Source organism: Muntiacus reevesi, chromosome 18 (assembly GCF_963930625.1).
Source record: "Muntiacus reevesi chromosome 18, mMunRee1.1, whole genome shotgun sequence".
Classification (NCBI taxonomy): domain Eukaryota; kingdom Metazoa; phylum Chordata; class Mammalia; order Artiodactyla; family Cervidae; genus Muntiacus; species Muntiacus reevesi.
Genome location: NC_089266.1, coordinates 43,760,757 through 43,777,385, shown reverse-complemented (window position 1 = coordinate 43,777,385; position 16,629 = coordinate 43,760,757). Strand labels below are relative to the sequence as shown.

The following is a 16,629-nucleotide window of genomic DNA, read 5'->3' as shown; positions in this document are numbered from 1 at the left end:
GAGTGTTAAATTGAAGAATTAAATTCTCTAATTGTCAATATATACCCTAATTCAATAATTAGCAGTTCATTTGTTTAAAAACTACTATTCTGAAACTTTTTTTAATCTGAAATATCTTTAAGTTCTATATTCTATAATATATATTTAAAGCAATGCCTATGCACCATTTGTTAAAGTGGTACAATGTGTTAAAATCAGCAACCTGAAGCCTATAAAAATTATTGGTAAATTACAATTAACCTTAGATTCAAAAGATATAAGTGAGTGTTGGGAAGATGAAAAAGAACATAAATATTCCAAACCAGACGCTGAACATACCTTCAAAAATGAAAGCAAGTCCTCAGATGGGGAAAAAATGTTCTTAAGGCCGAACAAGGTCTCGGCACAACCGGTGTCACATCTGGGAAGGCCTGCTGGACTCCTTTTCGTATTTCTAGGGGTATTTTTGAAATCAGGGTCATCTTCAGAACAAACAAGTGGTACATTTCTGCTATTTCCTCCTAGAAAATTAGTAAAAGAAAAAGTTGAGTATCCATATTTTTATCAGACTGTAACAAGCAATTATTTTAACACCCAAGATCCTTTGGCATTTTTCTCAACCTAATCCTCATTTTGTTATTCTCCATCTGTGTATCTAATTCACAAAGAGAACAATACAAACATTATTTCTACATAAATTAAGTGGAGGTGGGATGTGGGGTGAGCTTACAAACAATCCAACTGAAAAAAGTGCAAGGACACACAAATATCTAATAAACTGTAAAAAGATGTACAATTTCACCAATAATCATGGAAATTAAGATATTCATTTTTCACCTTTTAAATTGGGAAAAATTAAAAAGATAATCACTGCATACGTTAATGAGAAACTGAAGATGACTTAAATGTTGCCTAGTAGGTAATGGTTAATTATGTTACCTCTATATTACAGAATAGCATGCAGTTGAGAAAAAGAGGGCTAGAACTATATACTGACAATAAACTGTCAAATAAAAGAAAAGCAAATTATTTAACTATACATAGTGCTGGTAATTTTGCTAAATAAGTAGGCAGTAATATTTGTATATGCCCGATAAAGGTCTAACAGTAGCTACCTTTAAGAAGTGGGGAAGATTTTTTACTTTTTATGTTATATATTTCTCTACCATTTGATTTCCATTGAGTATATATCTGTGTGTATGTATGTGTGTTTTTAAGACAAGATGAAATGCATTTAAGATCTTCAAGAAAATAAATAATGTTAAAGTTCTTGGTACTGCATTTTATATCCAGTAATATGGTGAAAGTTATTAACTATTTTGTTCATAATAGGATATTTCACGTCTTATTTATCATATTTACTTCTAAGAAATAGTGAAACTGCCAGCTTAAATTGAATTATTAATAAACACTTGAAAAGAATAAGATACTAAATTCTGAACTAATTGAAAAAGTGATAAGGGATTTAATATAACAGAACTTCACCTTTTTAAAATTTAAATATTAGTATATTTCCCAGAGCAAGATCTGTAACTATAGAACTGTGACTACGGAGCATGGAAACCACAGACTATGAACTTCTTCAGGGAAAGAACCATGTCTTATTCATATAAACACAGGACCTGGCATGAAGAAAGTTATCAGAAAATGTCTGTGACTTGAATTAGATAGCAATCACTGAAGATTGATAAGAAATAAAGCATTTTTGAAATAACAGAATTCTTAGGAAAGACAGGATTATAGGCTATTAAAGAAGCTAACAGGGAAATTACAATACAGCCATCTAAAAATAATTTACATATGGAAAAATCACCAATACATTTTTTAATAGGTGAAAAAAGGAAGCTTCTAAATAATATAATTCTATTTATTTATAAGAAACTATATGTTTATAAATGTACAAGTAACCATTTGTCTCAGAGTCAGTTTAATTGTAAATACCGACATTTAATGCTTACAAAACTTTCAGGAACAAAGTTGGTGTATATATGTTTATTTTAATATTGACACGATACCCCAATGCTCAAAATTTTTTAGTTTTTCAAATATTTTGGTACAGCATATATTTTAATATAGAATCCCATAAGAGAAAGTTCCTTTCTAACAAAGCAACTTACGACAAAGAGATAATGGCCTTTCTTCTAAAAATCCTCCTCCACTTCTAATCCAGAACTGTAAGTAAAGGATACTTTTCCTGATATCGCAAGCATTTGCAGTTAGCAGTGTTACAAAATCCTTTGCATCAGTTCTGAAATTTTCAGCCAAGCAGATCATCTGTAGGTAGCTGGCAACATTTAGCTGGGGTGAGGGGGAGGCGAGGGGGCGAAAGGGAGAGAGGAAAGAAACATGGTCAACGGAAGAGTTAACGGAAATACCTCAATACTCCAACAAAAAGCCACATCTCGCTAAAATTTTAAACATCTTAATTCTTATTGAGACTGACTGAAAAATATAAGGAAATATGTTACCAAATTAAAAGCATCTATATATACTGCTTTCATTAACTGTATATAGTATGAGACAGCAAGACTGTATCTTGGTTTTTTTCAAACGGGACATTCTCCAACCTGAATACTAAAGGCAATCTTACTAAACCTTAAGACAGTCCCTTAGGATCAATGGTACAACCTGATGGAACATTTACAGCCATTAAAATGATAAATATGAATATTATACTATACAGGAAGAAAAGTACTTACTGTATAACTTTTGAAAACCAGACTTAGTAAATTATATCAATGCATGCATAAAAGAATAAATGTATGTAAATGCGAAATATAAGAAAAAATTTTAAATACATGATATTTGTTAGCAGTAAATGTACAAAGTTTACTTTTAAATTTTATTTAGTGTACAATTAATTTGCTATATTTTTTGTAAAACAATATAATTCTCTTATTGTTTATGGAAAGCTTTTTACCTTGAAAAGCTAAAACATATAAAATTATATTCACAGTTCACAGATAATTACAAGACTACTAGCATTTATACATTATAATAAACAAGACAATTAAAAACATTTTTCCCTATGGTATCTTTGACTTTATTCTATATATATGTATTATTCTTGTACACATCTGGGACTTCTTCCCACAGACCAGGAATTCTCCTTTCAATAACAAAAGAGTACTTAGTATAAGACAAACCTTGCCATCAATAATAACTATAAGTTCTATAATCAACCTAAGAAAATATAAAAAGTCAATTATTTGAATGAACAAGAGAATAACCAAAGGTAGAAGAAAATCAAAGGGAAATCAACACTTGGACAAATGAAATGGCCTTGGGTGAATCCCCACCACACCTTTTAAAATTTATTTTTGACTGAGTGCAGGCTGTAACAGTGGTAGCTAAAACTCACAGCAGCTAGAAAGTGAGGGGGAGGTCCACGAAAGCAGAGAAACAGAAATCCTAGCTCTAAAGAATGCAATGCTTAAAAAAAAAAAGAACGCAATGCTTAATGTTGATACTTGAAGTTCATGTGTGTGAGCTTGTTTTAAAGCAGCCCAGCTAAAACTAAAAGAATTGAACAGAATACTTGTTCAGAGGAACAAAAAAAGAGTCCAGAATATATATATATATACATTCACAATGTACAATATTTCATTCACAAAGTACAAGATAAAAATCTAAAATTACTAGACATACAAAGAAAGAGGAAAAAGTAACCAATACCTCAGAGGCAAGACAATCAAGTACAGACTGATCACAAGATGACAAAGCTGGAATTAGCAAGAAAGAATTTTAAAACAGCTAGTAAAACTATGCTTAAGGAAAACATGCTTATAATGAACAGTAGGAAATTTCAACAGAAATATAGAATCCATAAAAAGGAAGCAAAAAGAACTTATAAAACTAAAAATTAATGTAATATTAGAATAAAGATTTCTGTGGATGGACCTCATGGGAAAACAAAGATGGCAGGAAAAAAAGGTCATAGACTTGAAGATAAATCAATATAAATCACCAAATCAGAAGTATAAACAGAAAAAAAAAAACCTGAGGGGGTGGCGTGGGGAAGAAACAGCACATCTCAGTGACATGCGGGTCAATGTAAATGTCCAACCTTCTTGTAATTAAATCCCCAGAAGGGAAAAAGAGAAAATGAAAATAAAATAAATTTGGAAAAATAAGCCTACAAAGTTCCCGAATTGGAAGAATGACATATAATTAAGGATAATAGATAATGAAGAATAACAAGCAGGTTAAATATGAAGAAAAATAATACCTAGGAACATCACAAGAAAACCACTGGAAACTAAAGTTAAAGAGAGGATCTTGAAGGCATCTAGAAGAAAATGACACATTACATATGGGGCAGAAACATAAATTTTAAAAATCTGTTTAAATTGCTGGGACATAAAGGAAACAGTGGTGACCAAAACTCAATGAAATGATATGTTTAAAGTAGTGAAAGAAAAACTGAAAGAAATCTAATATAATCCACTGCCAGCAGACTTGTTCTGTAAGAATTGCTAATGAAGTTCTTGAGGCTAAAGAGAAACAAAACCAAAGAAAAACTCAGATCTTCATAAAGAAATTAAGAACATACAAAATTAAACAGGTAAACAGAAACTTGACTTTTTACCTTCTTAATTTCTTTAAAATATATATGATCAGCTAAAGCAAAAAAACAGACCATTGTATCGAGGAGTTTATAATGTATGCAAACACAAAGAATTTGAAAATTAAAGCATAAAGTTTCATAACAGACAAAACTAATCTGAGTTAATACACATTAGAATAGTGGTTATCTCTGGTGGAGAGGGAAGTGCTGACTAAAAAAGGTCCAAGGGAACTTTTTGAGGTGAAGGAAATGTTCTATATTTTGATCTGGATGATGGTTACATGGATGTTTATCTCTGTTCATATTTTTCAACTTCTATACTTAAGTGCAATTTAACTATGTAAATTTTACCTTAAAAAAGCACTGGTTACTATGAAAAAGAATTAAAGAACATTAGAGTCTAGCAAAAATTTGAATATTCAAATTTTGAAAAAAAATTTTTAAGTTAAAACAAAAAAATTAGAAGTCTCCTAAAACTCAAAAATGTTAACATACCCCTTAATAGTCAAAATATAGCTAAATATTATAATAAATTACTTGTTATGTAATTGTGACATATAATTTATGATCATCAAAATTCAAAGCTTACCAGTGAAGGAGTATTAAAATTAATTTCCTCAAAGCAGCCATCAAACATTAAACTAAATGTTGGATCTATAGTGAAAAAACATATTTTTAAACATTAAAACCACTAAGGTACTTTCTCTAGTCATATGTTTTTTATGAAAGTATCCTATATTTCATCAGTAATGAAAACATCATACAAATTATAAATCATTAAGGAACTATATTTCTACCTTGACCTTTTAAACTACCAAGTCACTTGTGATTAATATGTTTTATTGATATTTTTAGAGTACAATCATTAACTATTAAATGGGCCATTAATTTCTAAGTAGAGTCTAACACAAACACATTTTCCTACAAAAATCCATAGTAGAGACATTCTGAATATCTGCAATAACAAATATTGAAAATATTATAATACAATATATATAATGAAAAATATTGTATGAAATTTTAAAATTAAAAACCAAATTCTAATTATGAAGAAAAGGGGACCAATTCTGTAAGGCTGATGATGGCTGACTTCAGCTAAAATATGCAATTAATCCATAGGAAACATTATCAGGGGCTAAGGAATGGCCAAGTTCAATATTAAGAAATTGCAGAAAAGTTAGGTTCCATAAAAAATCCTGACCAGTAAATGAGGTTTGGTAACCTAATTATAGGTATGAGGGCGAGATAAAGAGAAAGATTTGTTATTTTCCTTCCCCAAACCCCTTCACCAGCTTGTCCATAAATTTCTCTATCTGTGTAGGCTGTTGTTGGCATCCTAAATATCTAACACCCCAACACAGTAATTCAAAGTAGTACTCATTTTTTAAAGTCATTGCTATTTGCAAGTTAATATATTAAGTTTTATAATTACTCAAGGCTACAAATCAATTGCAAATTTGAATAATTCTTAGTTGATTAATAAAAATGATCTAGAAAGCCTCCTCACTTTAGGCAAAAAACAACCAATTTAATTTGCCAGCAGACTTCTAAAGCAACATATCTAACCAAAATTAGAAGCTTTCCCCAAATATTTTAACTGAAAGTGATTAATTGTAAAATCACTGGTTACCTACCACTTGTCGTGAGGATTACAGGTCTCTTCGTGGTTGCCATGAATGTTTTGACTGCATTCAAAAATCCAGCATCTTCTTCAAAAATGACATCAACCTAAGAACAAAATGGTTATTAGGATATTGACATAGTGAGTAACAATACACTTACTTGAATATCAGTTATGTATACACAGTAGATACACTATATGTCAGAGACAAAATTTATGAATTTGTAAACAGTGTGACTTCCCACCACGCTGAGCACTTACAATATCTTACACTATTAAAAGAGTAAAGAAATTATCAAACATTAAAACCAAAGACATATAGTCACCTATTAATATAATTGGATAAGTATGGGACAGTATAATTCTACAAACTCTAAACAGTAATCGAATTGCATGAATCATGTTCCTGAAAAATTCTTCTATGGTTGACAGTTTCATTCACTTTAATTTGAAATGAATGTTAGTCACTCAGTCGTGCCCGACTCTGCAACCCCATGGACTGTAGCCCGCCAGGCTCTTCTGTCCACGGGATTCTCTAGGCCACAATACTTGAGTGGATTGCCATTCTCTTCTCCAGGGGATCCTCCCAACCCAGGGATTGAACCCGGGTCATAGATACAGTTATTCCTGACTTTCTTGGGTGTTCTACAGATCGTCAGAGTAAAATATATAGTAACCTCTAGAATAAGCTTTTATCAGGAGATATCACAAATGCATACCTCTGTAAACCTACCTCCTCAAAAAGAATGAGGGATGTTGCATTTTTCCTGTTGGGTTCCTCGGCCCCAAACTCTCTGACATTTGAATTAGTTGTGTTTGTAGACTTCGTCTGAATGATTTGTTTCCGTTCAAAAGAATTTTTGATTCCTGCATATAAAATATTTTATATAAAATCAACTTTTTTATTAAAATATAACTGCTTTACAAGGTAGTTTCTGCTGTAGAGGGAAGTGAATGAGCGGTATGTATGCACATATCCCCTCCCCCTTGGACCTCCCTCCACCCCACCCCCCACCCCACTCGTCTAGGTCGTCACAGAGCACGGAGCTGAGCGCCTGCGCTGTACACAGCTTCCCACTGTCTGTCTATTTTACAGACGGTAGGGTGTGTCTGCGAATCCTGATCTCACAGCTCATCCCACTCTCCCCTTCCCCTGCTGGGTTCACACGTTTCCTCTTTATGTCTGTGTCTCCATTCCTGCCTTGGAAGCAGGTTCATCTGTACCACTTTTCTAGATTCCACATACATGAGTTAATGTACGATATTGGTTTTTCTAACTTACTTCACTCTGTATGAGAGACTCCAGGTTCATTCAGGTCTCTACAAATAACCCCATTTTGTTTCTCTTAGTGGGATGAATAATATTCATTGTATATATGTACCCCATCTTCTTTCAAATCAACTTTTGATTGAACATTGGCTATTTCCACAGAATAAGCTTAAACTGAAATCCCCTATCAAAACTGAAACAAAGTATCAAGACTGCTACAAGTAGGACCTTCAGAGGTTTAATAAATTATAGTAGGAACTCATGAAATATGTTTATGTACTGGGGTTCTTTGTCAATTTAGCGTCTTACCTTTATTATTTTCTGGAAGTGCTCCTATTTGTTCATTATTTTTTGGCTTAGAAGACACTTTAAAATAATTTGCCAAAGTTTTAGGCGGAAGTGTTCGCTTTGGTCCATTACTTTGTGGTGATGGCGGAGGAAGTTTTCTTGGTGATGTAACAACCTTCTTGGGGGAGCATAACTTTTCTGCCAAAAACAAACTGCACTTAAAAACAAATATTCTAAAAATTAAACAGATGTCAAGATTGAGTTATCCACAGTATATTTCTACTCATACTAGTTAAAAAGCAAATATATAAAAATTTTTTCATTCTTATAGTCAATACTCTTTACACTCAAATATTACTGTATTGTTAGCCTATCAGTAGAGAAGATAAAGCCAGTCATTTGGAAAAGATACTCTTCTCCATTTTTGAAGTAAATAATGTTCACAATCCCGTCATTCACTCTGTCTATATGTGCTAGAGGTCAGAAGAAGCTAGAGGGGCACTTCCCTGGTCATCCAGTGGTTAAGACTCCACCCTCCCAATGCAGGGGGCCTGGGTTCAATCCCAGGTCAGGGAACTAGATCCCACGTACTGCAACTAAGAGTTCACATGCCACAACTAAAGGCTGGAGGAAAAGTGATATTGGTGTACATTGAGCACATTACAGGTCTTCTAGTCCAGCTTTGCTTTAGCCCACAGTAAATGATACTACAAGCAAGTGATATGTTTTTCTAGATATGAAAGATGGATACAAAGTTAAAAACAAATGGCTGAGGTCCACCTTTCAGAAGCCTGACAGCAGCCTGACATTTATCCCAGAGTTTGTACCCCATATCACCCTTTACATTCACTAGTTATTATCACATGGACTCAGAGCAGAATCTTCTTTACATACCAGTATACATGCACATATCTATGACTGTGTCCTATTCTTTTTCTATACGCTCACCTTCAGATCTTATATTTCTTGTGTATCATAGGTGTTTAAAAAAACAGTGGAAATTTTGAGCTTTGAAAAAAATTACCATAGGTATCACTGTCATGTCATAAAAATCAGGCATTTTAACATCACAAGGGAAGAGGTATAATCTTAAAATAAAAAATATCTTAGTATCACTAAAAGTGGGATAACCAGTTGTTGTGTATCTCTTGCTATGACACTGCAGGAAGCGCAGCCCCATCTGTGAATGTATACTAGCACCAAAACGGAAAGGAATCTAATCAAGCCCACAGATCTAACTGCCAGTTTATAAGAAATACAAGGAAGAGGAATGTGTTAACTGATACCATGTAGATATAGTCAGCCAAATCCAGAATGTGAGACATTTTATGACTGACGTCCCATGTTCTTCAACAAATAACATGAAGAGAAAGAGTGAGGGAGTTGTTAAGAGAGATGAAAAGGCACTTGAGACATTAATACAAAAAAAAAAAAGAGACATTAATCTAAGGTGTGGACTTTGTTTGAATCCTGATTTGAACAAACCATTTGAAACAACAGAAAACTGAAATCAGACTACATATCAGATCAAATTAAGGTATGTGGTTAACTTTGTTAGTCTGGTTATGACATTGCAATTATGCTTTTAAAAAGTCCTTATCAGTTAGAGGTAAATACTAAAGTATATATGTATATACATGAGTAAAATTATGTGATAGTCATGAGATTTGTTTTTTTTTTTTTTGTAAATAAATAAAGCAACACTTTTATTTAACCATCTTATTAAATTTTTTAACAAAAAGCTTTGCCCAACATTATAATAAATTCCTTTAGTTTATTTGAAAATGAGATTTGTTTTAAAACATAAAACCCAAGAAAAATTTGAAAGGCACATATATATGTAGGAAGAAATAAAATATGGCAAAATATCAATTATTAAAATTCTTTTCTTAGATTTTCATTTCTTAAAGGCTGTGATTTGAAGAAAATAATTCACTTACTTGGTGACCTGCCGAAGTTGTAGCTATTAAAAAAGCAGGGTTTCTGTGAGTTGACACCTTTCTTGTCTACTTGATGAGACTGAGTAGCTTCCTTCAGCTGAGACAGAATTTGTCTACCACTGCGCTGAGAAGAGGCATTCACTTCAAATATCTAGAAGAATACATGAAAAGGGGCAGAATGGTTTATATTTCTTTTCATTTCATTACATTAGTATTCATCCACTAGAGCTGTTAACTAACCTTAAAACCAAGTTCTTGGGCACAAGCATATACCGCAGCAGTCTTCCCCACTCCTGTTGGCCCTGTTATAAGAACGGTATTACAAAGGCGATTTTCTTCTTCGTCATCTGAACTACCTTTGAAGTCTCTGCTATCCAACGAATCTGAAAAATCATTCAAACGCACATAAAACAATTGCATGGGCAGCAGTTCTATCTCACCAAACCCGATGACCAAATCCCACATCTTCCTGCTGATAAATGTTGGCACTTCAATGTACGAAAACAAGAAAACCAAACATAAGATACCAAATAAGAAGCCTCACAAAAGTGATTAGCTAATCTAATTCTAAAAATGTTCAGTGAAATGGGAAAAAAATGACTCAAAATACCTTCCTGTTTCTCATCTCTTTTTCCCTTCAAATTCTGCCCTTCTTCCAATTCAGCTCTTCTTTTCCAGTCTTTCAACCAACTATCAAAAGAAAATGTATGTTAATAAAAATAAGTCACAGAATATAGATAGCTTTTAGACAATAAGTTAAATGGTTGTTGGGGGGAGATGTGGTATATCTTTACATTTTAAGAATTCCATGATGCTTCTGAATCAACTATATAGTAAAATAATTTTACACTGGCATTAACATTTTAAAATGAAGTAATTTTGCCTAAATACTCAAGACTATATGTGCAAGGATATTCACTACAACACTGTTTAAATTAGCCTCCAAAAGGAAAAACTTAAAAGTGCATCAGTAGGGAAAAAGATACCTCATGGTATGCTCACATAAGAAACCAGTACAGAGAAACTTAGAAATGGAACAGACTGTACAATGACTTGAAAGATGTCTCATACACGACACTATGAGTAGAAAGATTAAATTCTCGTCTAGAGCTAGACCACCTGAGTTTAAATTGAGCTCCACTACTTTTAGATGTGTGACCTCGTACAAATAACTCAACCACTCTAGGACTCATTCTTCCTGAGGAACAGTATTTACCCTCATAGGGTAAATTCTAAGGATCAAATGAGCTAAGAACTATCAAGTACTTAGAACAATGCCAATCTCAAAGTGTTTATTATTATGGCTCCCAATTCCTTGTATGAAATCCTTTGGGCCAGGTGAGTTTTAGAAATCAGGATCTTTTAGATACTAGAAATGTAATTTGGAACATATACTACATATCACATAATACCTTTAGTGGGTCTGTGGCAGTCCATCTATAATCACTGAATATTTCTGGTTGGGATCGATAAAAACTATAATGAACTTTTGTCATCGTTTAGTCGCTAAAGTCATGTCTGACTCTTTTCAACTCCATGGACAGTAGCCCTCCAGGCTCCTCTGTTCATGGGATTGTCCAGGCAAGAATACTAGAGTGGGTTGCCTTCTCCTTCTCCAGGGGATCTTCCTGACCCAGGGATCAAACCCGCATCTCCTGTGCTGCAGGCAGATTCTTTACCTCTAAGCCACCAGGGAAGGTCATAATAAATATTATGTATATAATAAAGTTAATAAACTTTCAATTTCCAGAACTCTTTGGAGGTGGGAATTGAAGACAAAGGATTATGACCTGAATTAGTAGTAATATGATCCTATCCATTAGGAAGAGCAAATATATGCATTAATTTTTTTCTGGAAGGTTTTATAAGACATCTTTAATAGTAAGGAATAGAAACAGAAGAGGAGAGGTACATTTACTTTTCGCTTTGGATTTTTATTTTTTAAGATTTTACCTTGTGATGTATAACTTTATAATTTCTAGTGTTGTGTTAGTCGTTCACTCGTGTCTGACTCTTTGCAATCCCATGGACAACAGCCTGTCAGGCTCCTCTGTCCATGGATTCTCCAGGCAAGAATACTGGAGTGGGTAGCCACTCCCTTCTCCAGGGGATCTTCCTGACCTAGGGATCAAACCCAAGTCTCCTCCACTGTAGGCAGATTCTTTACCATCTGAGCCACTGGAGAAGCCCATAATTTCTAGATTTCAGTATAAATAAATAGTAAAACTAGATTCATAAACTATTTCTCAATTCCTTTATAAATTTTACCAACCTATGTAACTTTTTTATAGCTAGCTCATTGCCTATGAGTTCACTGGAGTTCTGAGGTTGATACTTTTCCGTCCAAAGCATGTCTTCAATTCCAGAATCTAAAGAAAAAAAATATGTATTGAAGTATTTTGTTCCTTGACATAAACATATATTTTTATAATTTGCATTATTGTCCCATGTAACAATAAGTATTTGTAGAAATGTTTATAAACTGCCAAAAAAGGCAATTTTAAAAACTTAACATTACATTGAAAATTCTTCTCATCAAAACTGTTCCCCTTAAAAGCTAACCACCATAAAGTCCTATGACTGTAAAAAAACAAACAAACAAAAAGTCTTATGACTATAAGATTTAAAAGTATACATTAAAAATGTTACTCAAAGCACTCAGTTCAATTCAGTCGCTCAGTCGTGTCCAACTCTTTGCGACCCCATAGACGGCAGCCCACCAGGCTCCTCCGTCCATCGGATTTTCCAGGCAAGGGTACTGGAATGGGGTGCCATTGCCTTCTCCAAAAAGGATACATTAAAACATTCTATAAGGTCTGCCTGAGTAAATGCAGAGAGGCTACACTCCTGACGGAGAAGACAGCGTTGGGCAGATACCAGTTCCCTTCAAGTTAACCTACAAACCAATGCAAGATCAAAACGCCCATGGGATTCGTGGGGTGAGGGAATCTGTAGTTCATTTGGTGGAGCAGTGCATGAAAACAGTTTAAAAGAATTACAGATGGATAGACCTAGGATTGTCATACTGAGTGAAGTAAGTCAGACACAGAAAGAAAAATATCATGTGATATTGCTTATATGCAGAATCTTAAAAAAGGGAACAAATGAACATTTTTAAAAACAGAAGCAGAATCACAGATGGAAGAAGGGATAAACTGGGAGTCTGGGATTGACATATACACACTACTATATAAAAAATAGATAACTAGTAAGGGTCGGCTATGTAGCACAGGGAACACTACTCAATACTGTGTAGTGGCCCATATGGGAAAAAAAGCTAAAAGAAAGAATGCATGTACGCACATGTATAACTGATTCACTTTGCTGCATACCTGAAACTAACACAACGTTGTAAATCAAGTATACTTCACTTAAAAAAAAGACAGAGACCTGCTGTACAAATGATCAAAACATACTCTAAATGAATAAATTAATCAGTTCAATAGAATACTCCAGATACGCTAGATAACCAAATGGAACTAATGTCAGAAAAATCAGTGAAACAGATGTAAAATAATAGGTAGAGTGTGATCCCAAATTTTCAAAAAGGCTTACGTATTTGGGGAAGCACAGAAAAATCAACGGCCAAACAGAAATCTGTTAAATGTGATTTATCTGTAAGACCCTAATCAGTGAGGCTTCCACGTCTTATTTTGTTTGAATGCTGCAATGAGCATACATTAAAAAAGAGGAAAATGAGAGGTTAAAAACAAACAAAAACCGTCTAGGACCAGAAGGAGAGAAGAATCTAATTTACCTGGAATAGAGGACACTTCTGATGAGGACTCTTTGTTATCATCTATTATCAGAACATCAGGATCTTCTACTGTTGCTGTTTCCACTTTACACCTTGTACTCAGAGCTGTTTGTTTCTTCCTGGATGTTTTAGGAAACAAACCTTTGGAAGAATCTAGCTTTATCCCACTGGAGTTGTTTCTTTTGTCAAGTTCTTCTGGTTTCCCATTTATCTTTCTTGGACTTTCTAAATAGTTATTTGGTTTCCTTCTTTTGGATTTATGATTTTCCGTTTCCACTCGTTTCCTTTTGGTTTCTTTTCGGCTGACAATGGGCTCAAGTTGTGGACTTTCTATTTGGGAAATTATAGAAATGCATGTGCTTACCAATCAACAGAAAACTAATTTTATTACCCAATAATCTTAATACCACTTCAAAATATCCAATAGCCTTATTACTATAAAATGAAAAGCCAAGAATCAAACATTGCATGCTGAAAGCTAGTTGCTATATTGTTATTTAGACTGCCCTTTGTACAGGCTATAAAAACTACCTCATCTAAGGCTTTCCTTAAATAAATTATTATTATTTTAACATAATTAATGTTGTTTTGGGGTTGGTCACTCTGGAAGCCAGCAGAGGCCAACAATGCATCACAAAAGATGCTTTACTTTAGTTGAACAAACCACACTGTCAACCACAAGAAAAGTTCTCTCAGTGGTGACCACTTCCAAGAGTTAATAGCTAACCTCAGCATTTTCAAAAGTGAAATGTTAATGGAAATGATAGTAATTATCACTAACCTTGTTTACAATGACACTCAGAAAGTACCTGGTGCTCAGTTCGCTTTTTTAGAAGCAAAGAGAAGTATTTCCTCAAAGGAAATCTGGGATTTGACCACCTAATTTCTTCCAACAAAAGATTTCTTACTTCTTCAGTCAAATCTTTCCTTCTCCCCATAAACTGCAATAAAAAAACCAAATGTTCAATTAAACTCACATTCTAATAATATTAATCAGAATACTACCAGTTATTTTCTGTCTATAAGTCTACGTCAGGGTAGGGTTAACTTCAGTCACTAAATACAACCCTTGACGGCAAAGCTGCATTTGCACAGCTTTAGAAGGACTTAGCTCATATTTTTATTGTACTTTTTTAAACTAATTGTATTTTATACATTTATTAGAGTATAATTCTGACTGACAAAGTATCTAAATGTGTTATATAATCTAATATTCTTTTGAAACTGGCTATCATTAACTCTTAAAATGTTTTTAAAGCTCTCAGAGAATTTAAAAGAGATTTGTATTTCAACTGGGATTTATTTTTTAAAATTGGACTCTAGGAAGAGATCTTTAGGCTCCAATAGTAGACATGTAAAATTTTTTCCCTCTGAAAAATGTGAAGGAAACGTCCTATAATGTTGAGTGCGCTCATACTTACCCCAACAGTGGAATTATTGCTTTTTGAATTTGAATTCAATGTTGAAAATTCACCAAGAGCCATAACACATTTTGAGAGATCTATTACTTTAGTATTTAGTTCTTTAAGTTTAGTTAAGAGAGGACAAGTGGGTGGTTTCAAACACCACAAATGGCACCCTAAAAAAAAATAGAAAAATCATTAATTACCTTCATCCTTCACATTCTTATCCATTTACCAAATGCCAAGTTAACAAACACAGAAAGACACAACAACAACTACACAGTTAACACAAAAGTATCAAAATTCAAAGGAGTACACAGGAACAAAATTCTCACCTGTAACAAATACAATTAATAAAAATTACCTAGTCTTCCCTCCTAATAGTTAAAAATAAGCAAATATTTGCACATTTTTCATTTTTTAAAATAAACCTTGCTGCTCAGGTTAAAAATTTCAGGGGCAATTAGCATCCTGAAATCCAGATTCTGTTACTAGGTGATGATGGGCATGATCCTAAAGAAAAGTATAACTAATCTCTATAGTTGAACATACTATTAGAAAATGCTTTATAACACTGAGCTGGTGAAAGTAACAAGAAAGGTTTCATCCACTGAACAGCTGTAGCAGAACTGAGAGAAAAGGAAACATAGAATATTATTAGAAAGGCTGACTGGGAACGTCACACAACAGAGAAAAGACGGGCTAAATAAAACTCAAAAACCATCAAGGTCAGAAACATAAAAGGAAAAGAAAGGAGGACAGATCAGAGTGAACATTTCATGAGGAGAGGGACTACACCAAACCAAACCACAAAGCCAGCTGAGAAGAAGATAACTGTTTTTGCCCTGACAAAAAGCACTAGGTAGAAACAACAATAGAGGGCTTCCCTGGTGGCTCAGATAACAAAGAATCTGCCTGTCATGCAGGAGACCCCAGTTTGATCCCTGCGTTGGGAAGATCCCCTGGAGAAGGAGCTGAATTCCTTGAACAGAGGAGCCAGAATTCCATGGATGCAGTCCATGTGGTCACAAAGAGTCAGACATGACTGAAGTGACTAACACTTTTCAGGAACAACAACAAAGCAAAGATAGAAGCCTTTGTATATGATTAGTAATTATAAAAACTAAATAGCTCAAGTAAGACTCTGGCTGCCAGAGTCTTGAATCCACAGAGAATTAGATCAGGACCCAGTTAACACCATCCTACCAGGCCTGTGTAAACATCTCGCTCTCGGGTGCGGTACATGTGAGGGCAGAGAGAGTTAGAACAACGGAGCAGGGCTCGCTGTTACCAACTCCAGGAGACGGTTCACAAGATACTCGTGTGGTACCAAACAGCACAAGCTGTTACAGCAAGGGGGCAAACAGACTTCTCTTAAACAGTGAGCTGCGGACTGGACAAAGACAGGGATGGAGTTCCTCTAAGAAACTCTTCAAAGATGATCTGGTCACATACAGGCTCAGATTTCAAGAACACAGCACCTCTCTGGACAGCATTCACTTCCGCTCCACACACATGCCTGCCCTCCCCTGGCATCAGGGGTAAGGGGTTCAGCTTTCCTGCCCCACCCCCTTTCTCAGCCCAAGGTGGCAGCAGAGAGGGTGTGGTGGTGCTGGTTTAGTTGCTCAGTCGTGTCCGACTCTTTGTGACTCCATGGACTGTAGCCCACCAGGCTCCTCTGTTGATGGGATTTCCCAGGAATAGAGAGGATAAAAAGCTACTTTAAATTCCACATAAGAATTATACCTGAACCTTTGTCTCACCTTAAACCAACTTACATAGTTTCATATTGCTTACTAATGTT

The 16,629-nt window shown here is 34.3% G+C and overlaps 1 protein-coding gene across 1 annotated transcript in view; it reads right to left on the bottom strand.

Annotated features, from left to right (window-relative positions):
• ATAD5 (ATPase family AAA domain containing 5) overlaps positions 1-16,629 on the bottom strand; it is a 35,022-nt gene that overhangs the window by 4,495 nt on the left and 13,898 nt on the right. The window contains exons 8-20 of the mRNA XM_065909595.1: positions 14,844-15,001; positions 14,204-14,363; positions 13,423-13,752; positions 11,938-12,034; positions 10,276-10,355; positions 9,906-10,048; positions 9,666-9,816; positions 7,747-7,923; positions 6,901-7,034; positions 6,181-6,274; positions 5,136-5,200; positions 2,097-2,277; positions 319-500 (exon numbers count right to left, since the gene is read on the bottom strand). Of these exons, the coding sequence (XP_065765667.1) occupies positions 319-500; positions 2,097-2,277; positions 5,136-5,200; positions 6,181-6,274; positions 6,901-7,034; positions 7,747-7,923; positions 9,666-9,816; positions 9,906-10,048; positions 10,276-10,355; positions 11,938-12,034; positions 13,423-13,752; positions 14,204-14,363; positions 14,844-15,001 (1,952 nt within the window). The remainder of the gene's footprint in view (positions 1-318; positions 501-2,096; positions 2,278-5,135; positions 5,201-6,180; positions 6,275-6,900; positions 7,035-7,746; positions 7,924-9,665; positions 9,817-9,905; positions 10,049-10,275; positions 10,356-11,937; positions 12,035-13,422; positions 13,753-14,203; positions 14,364-14,843; positions 15,002-16,629) is intronic.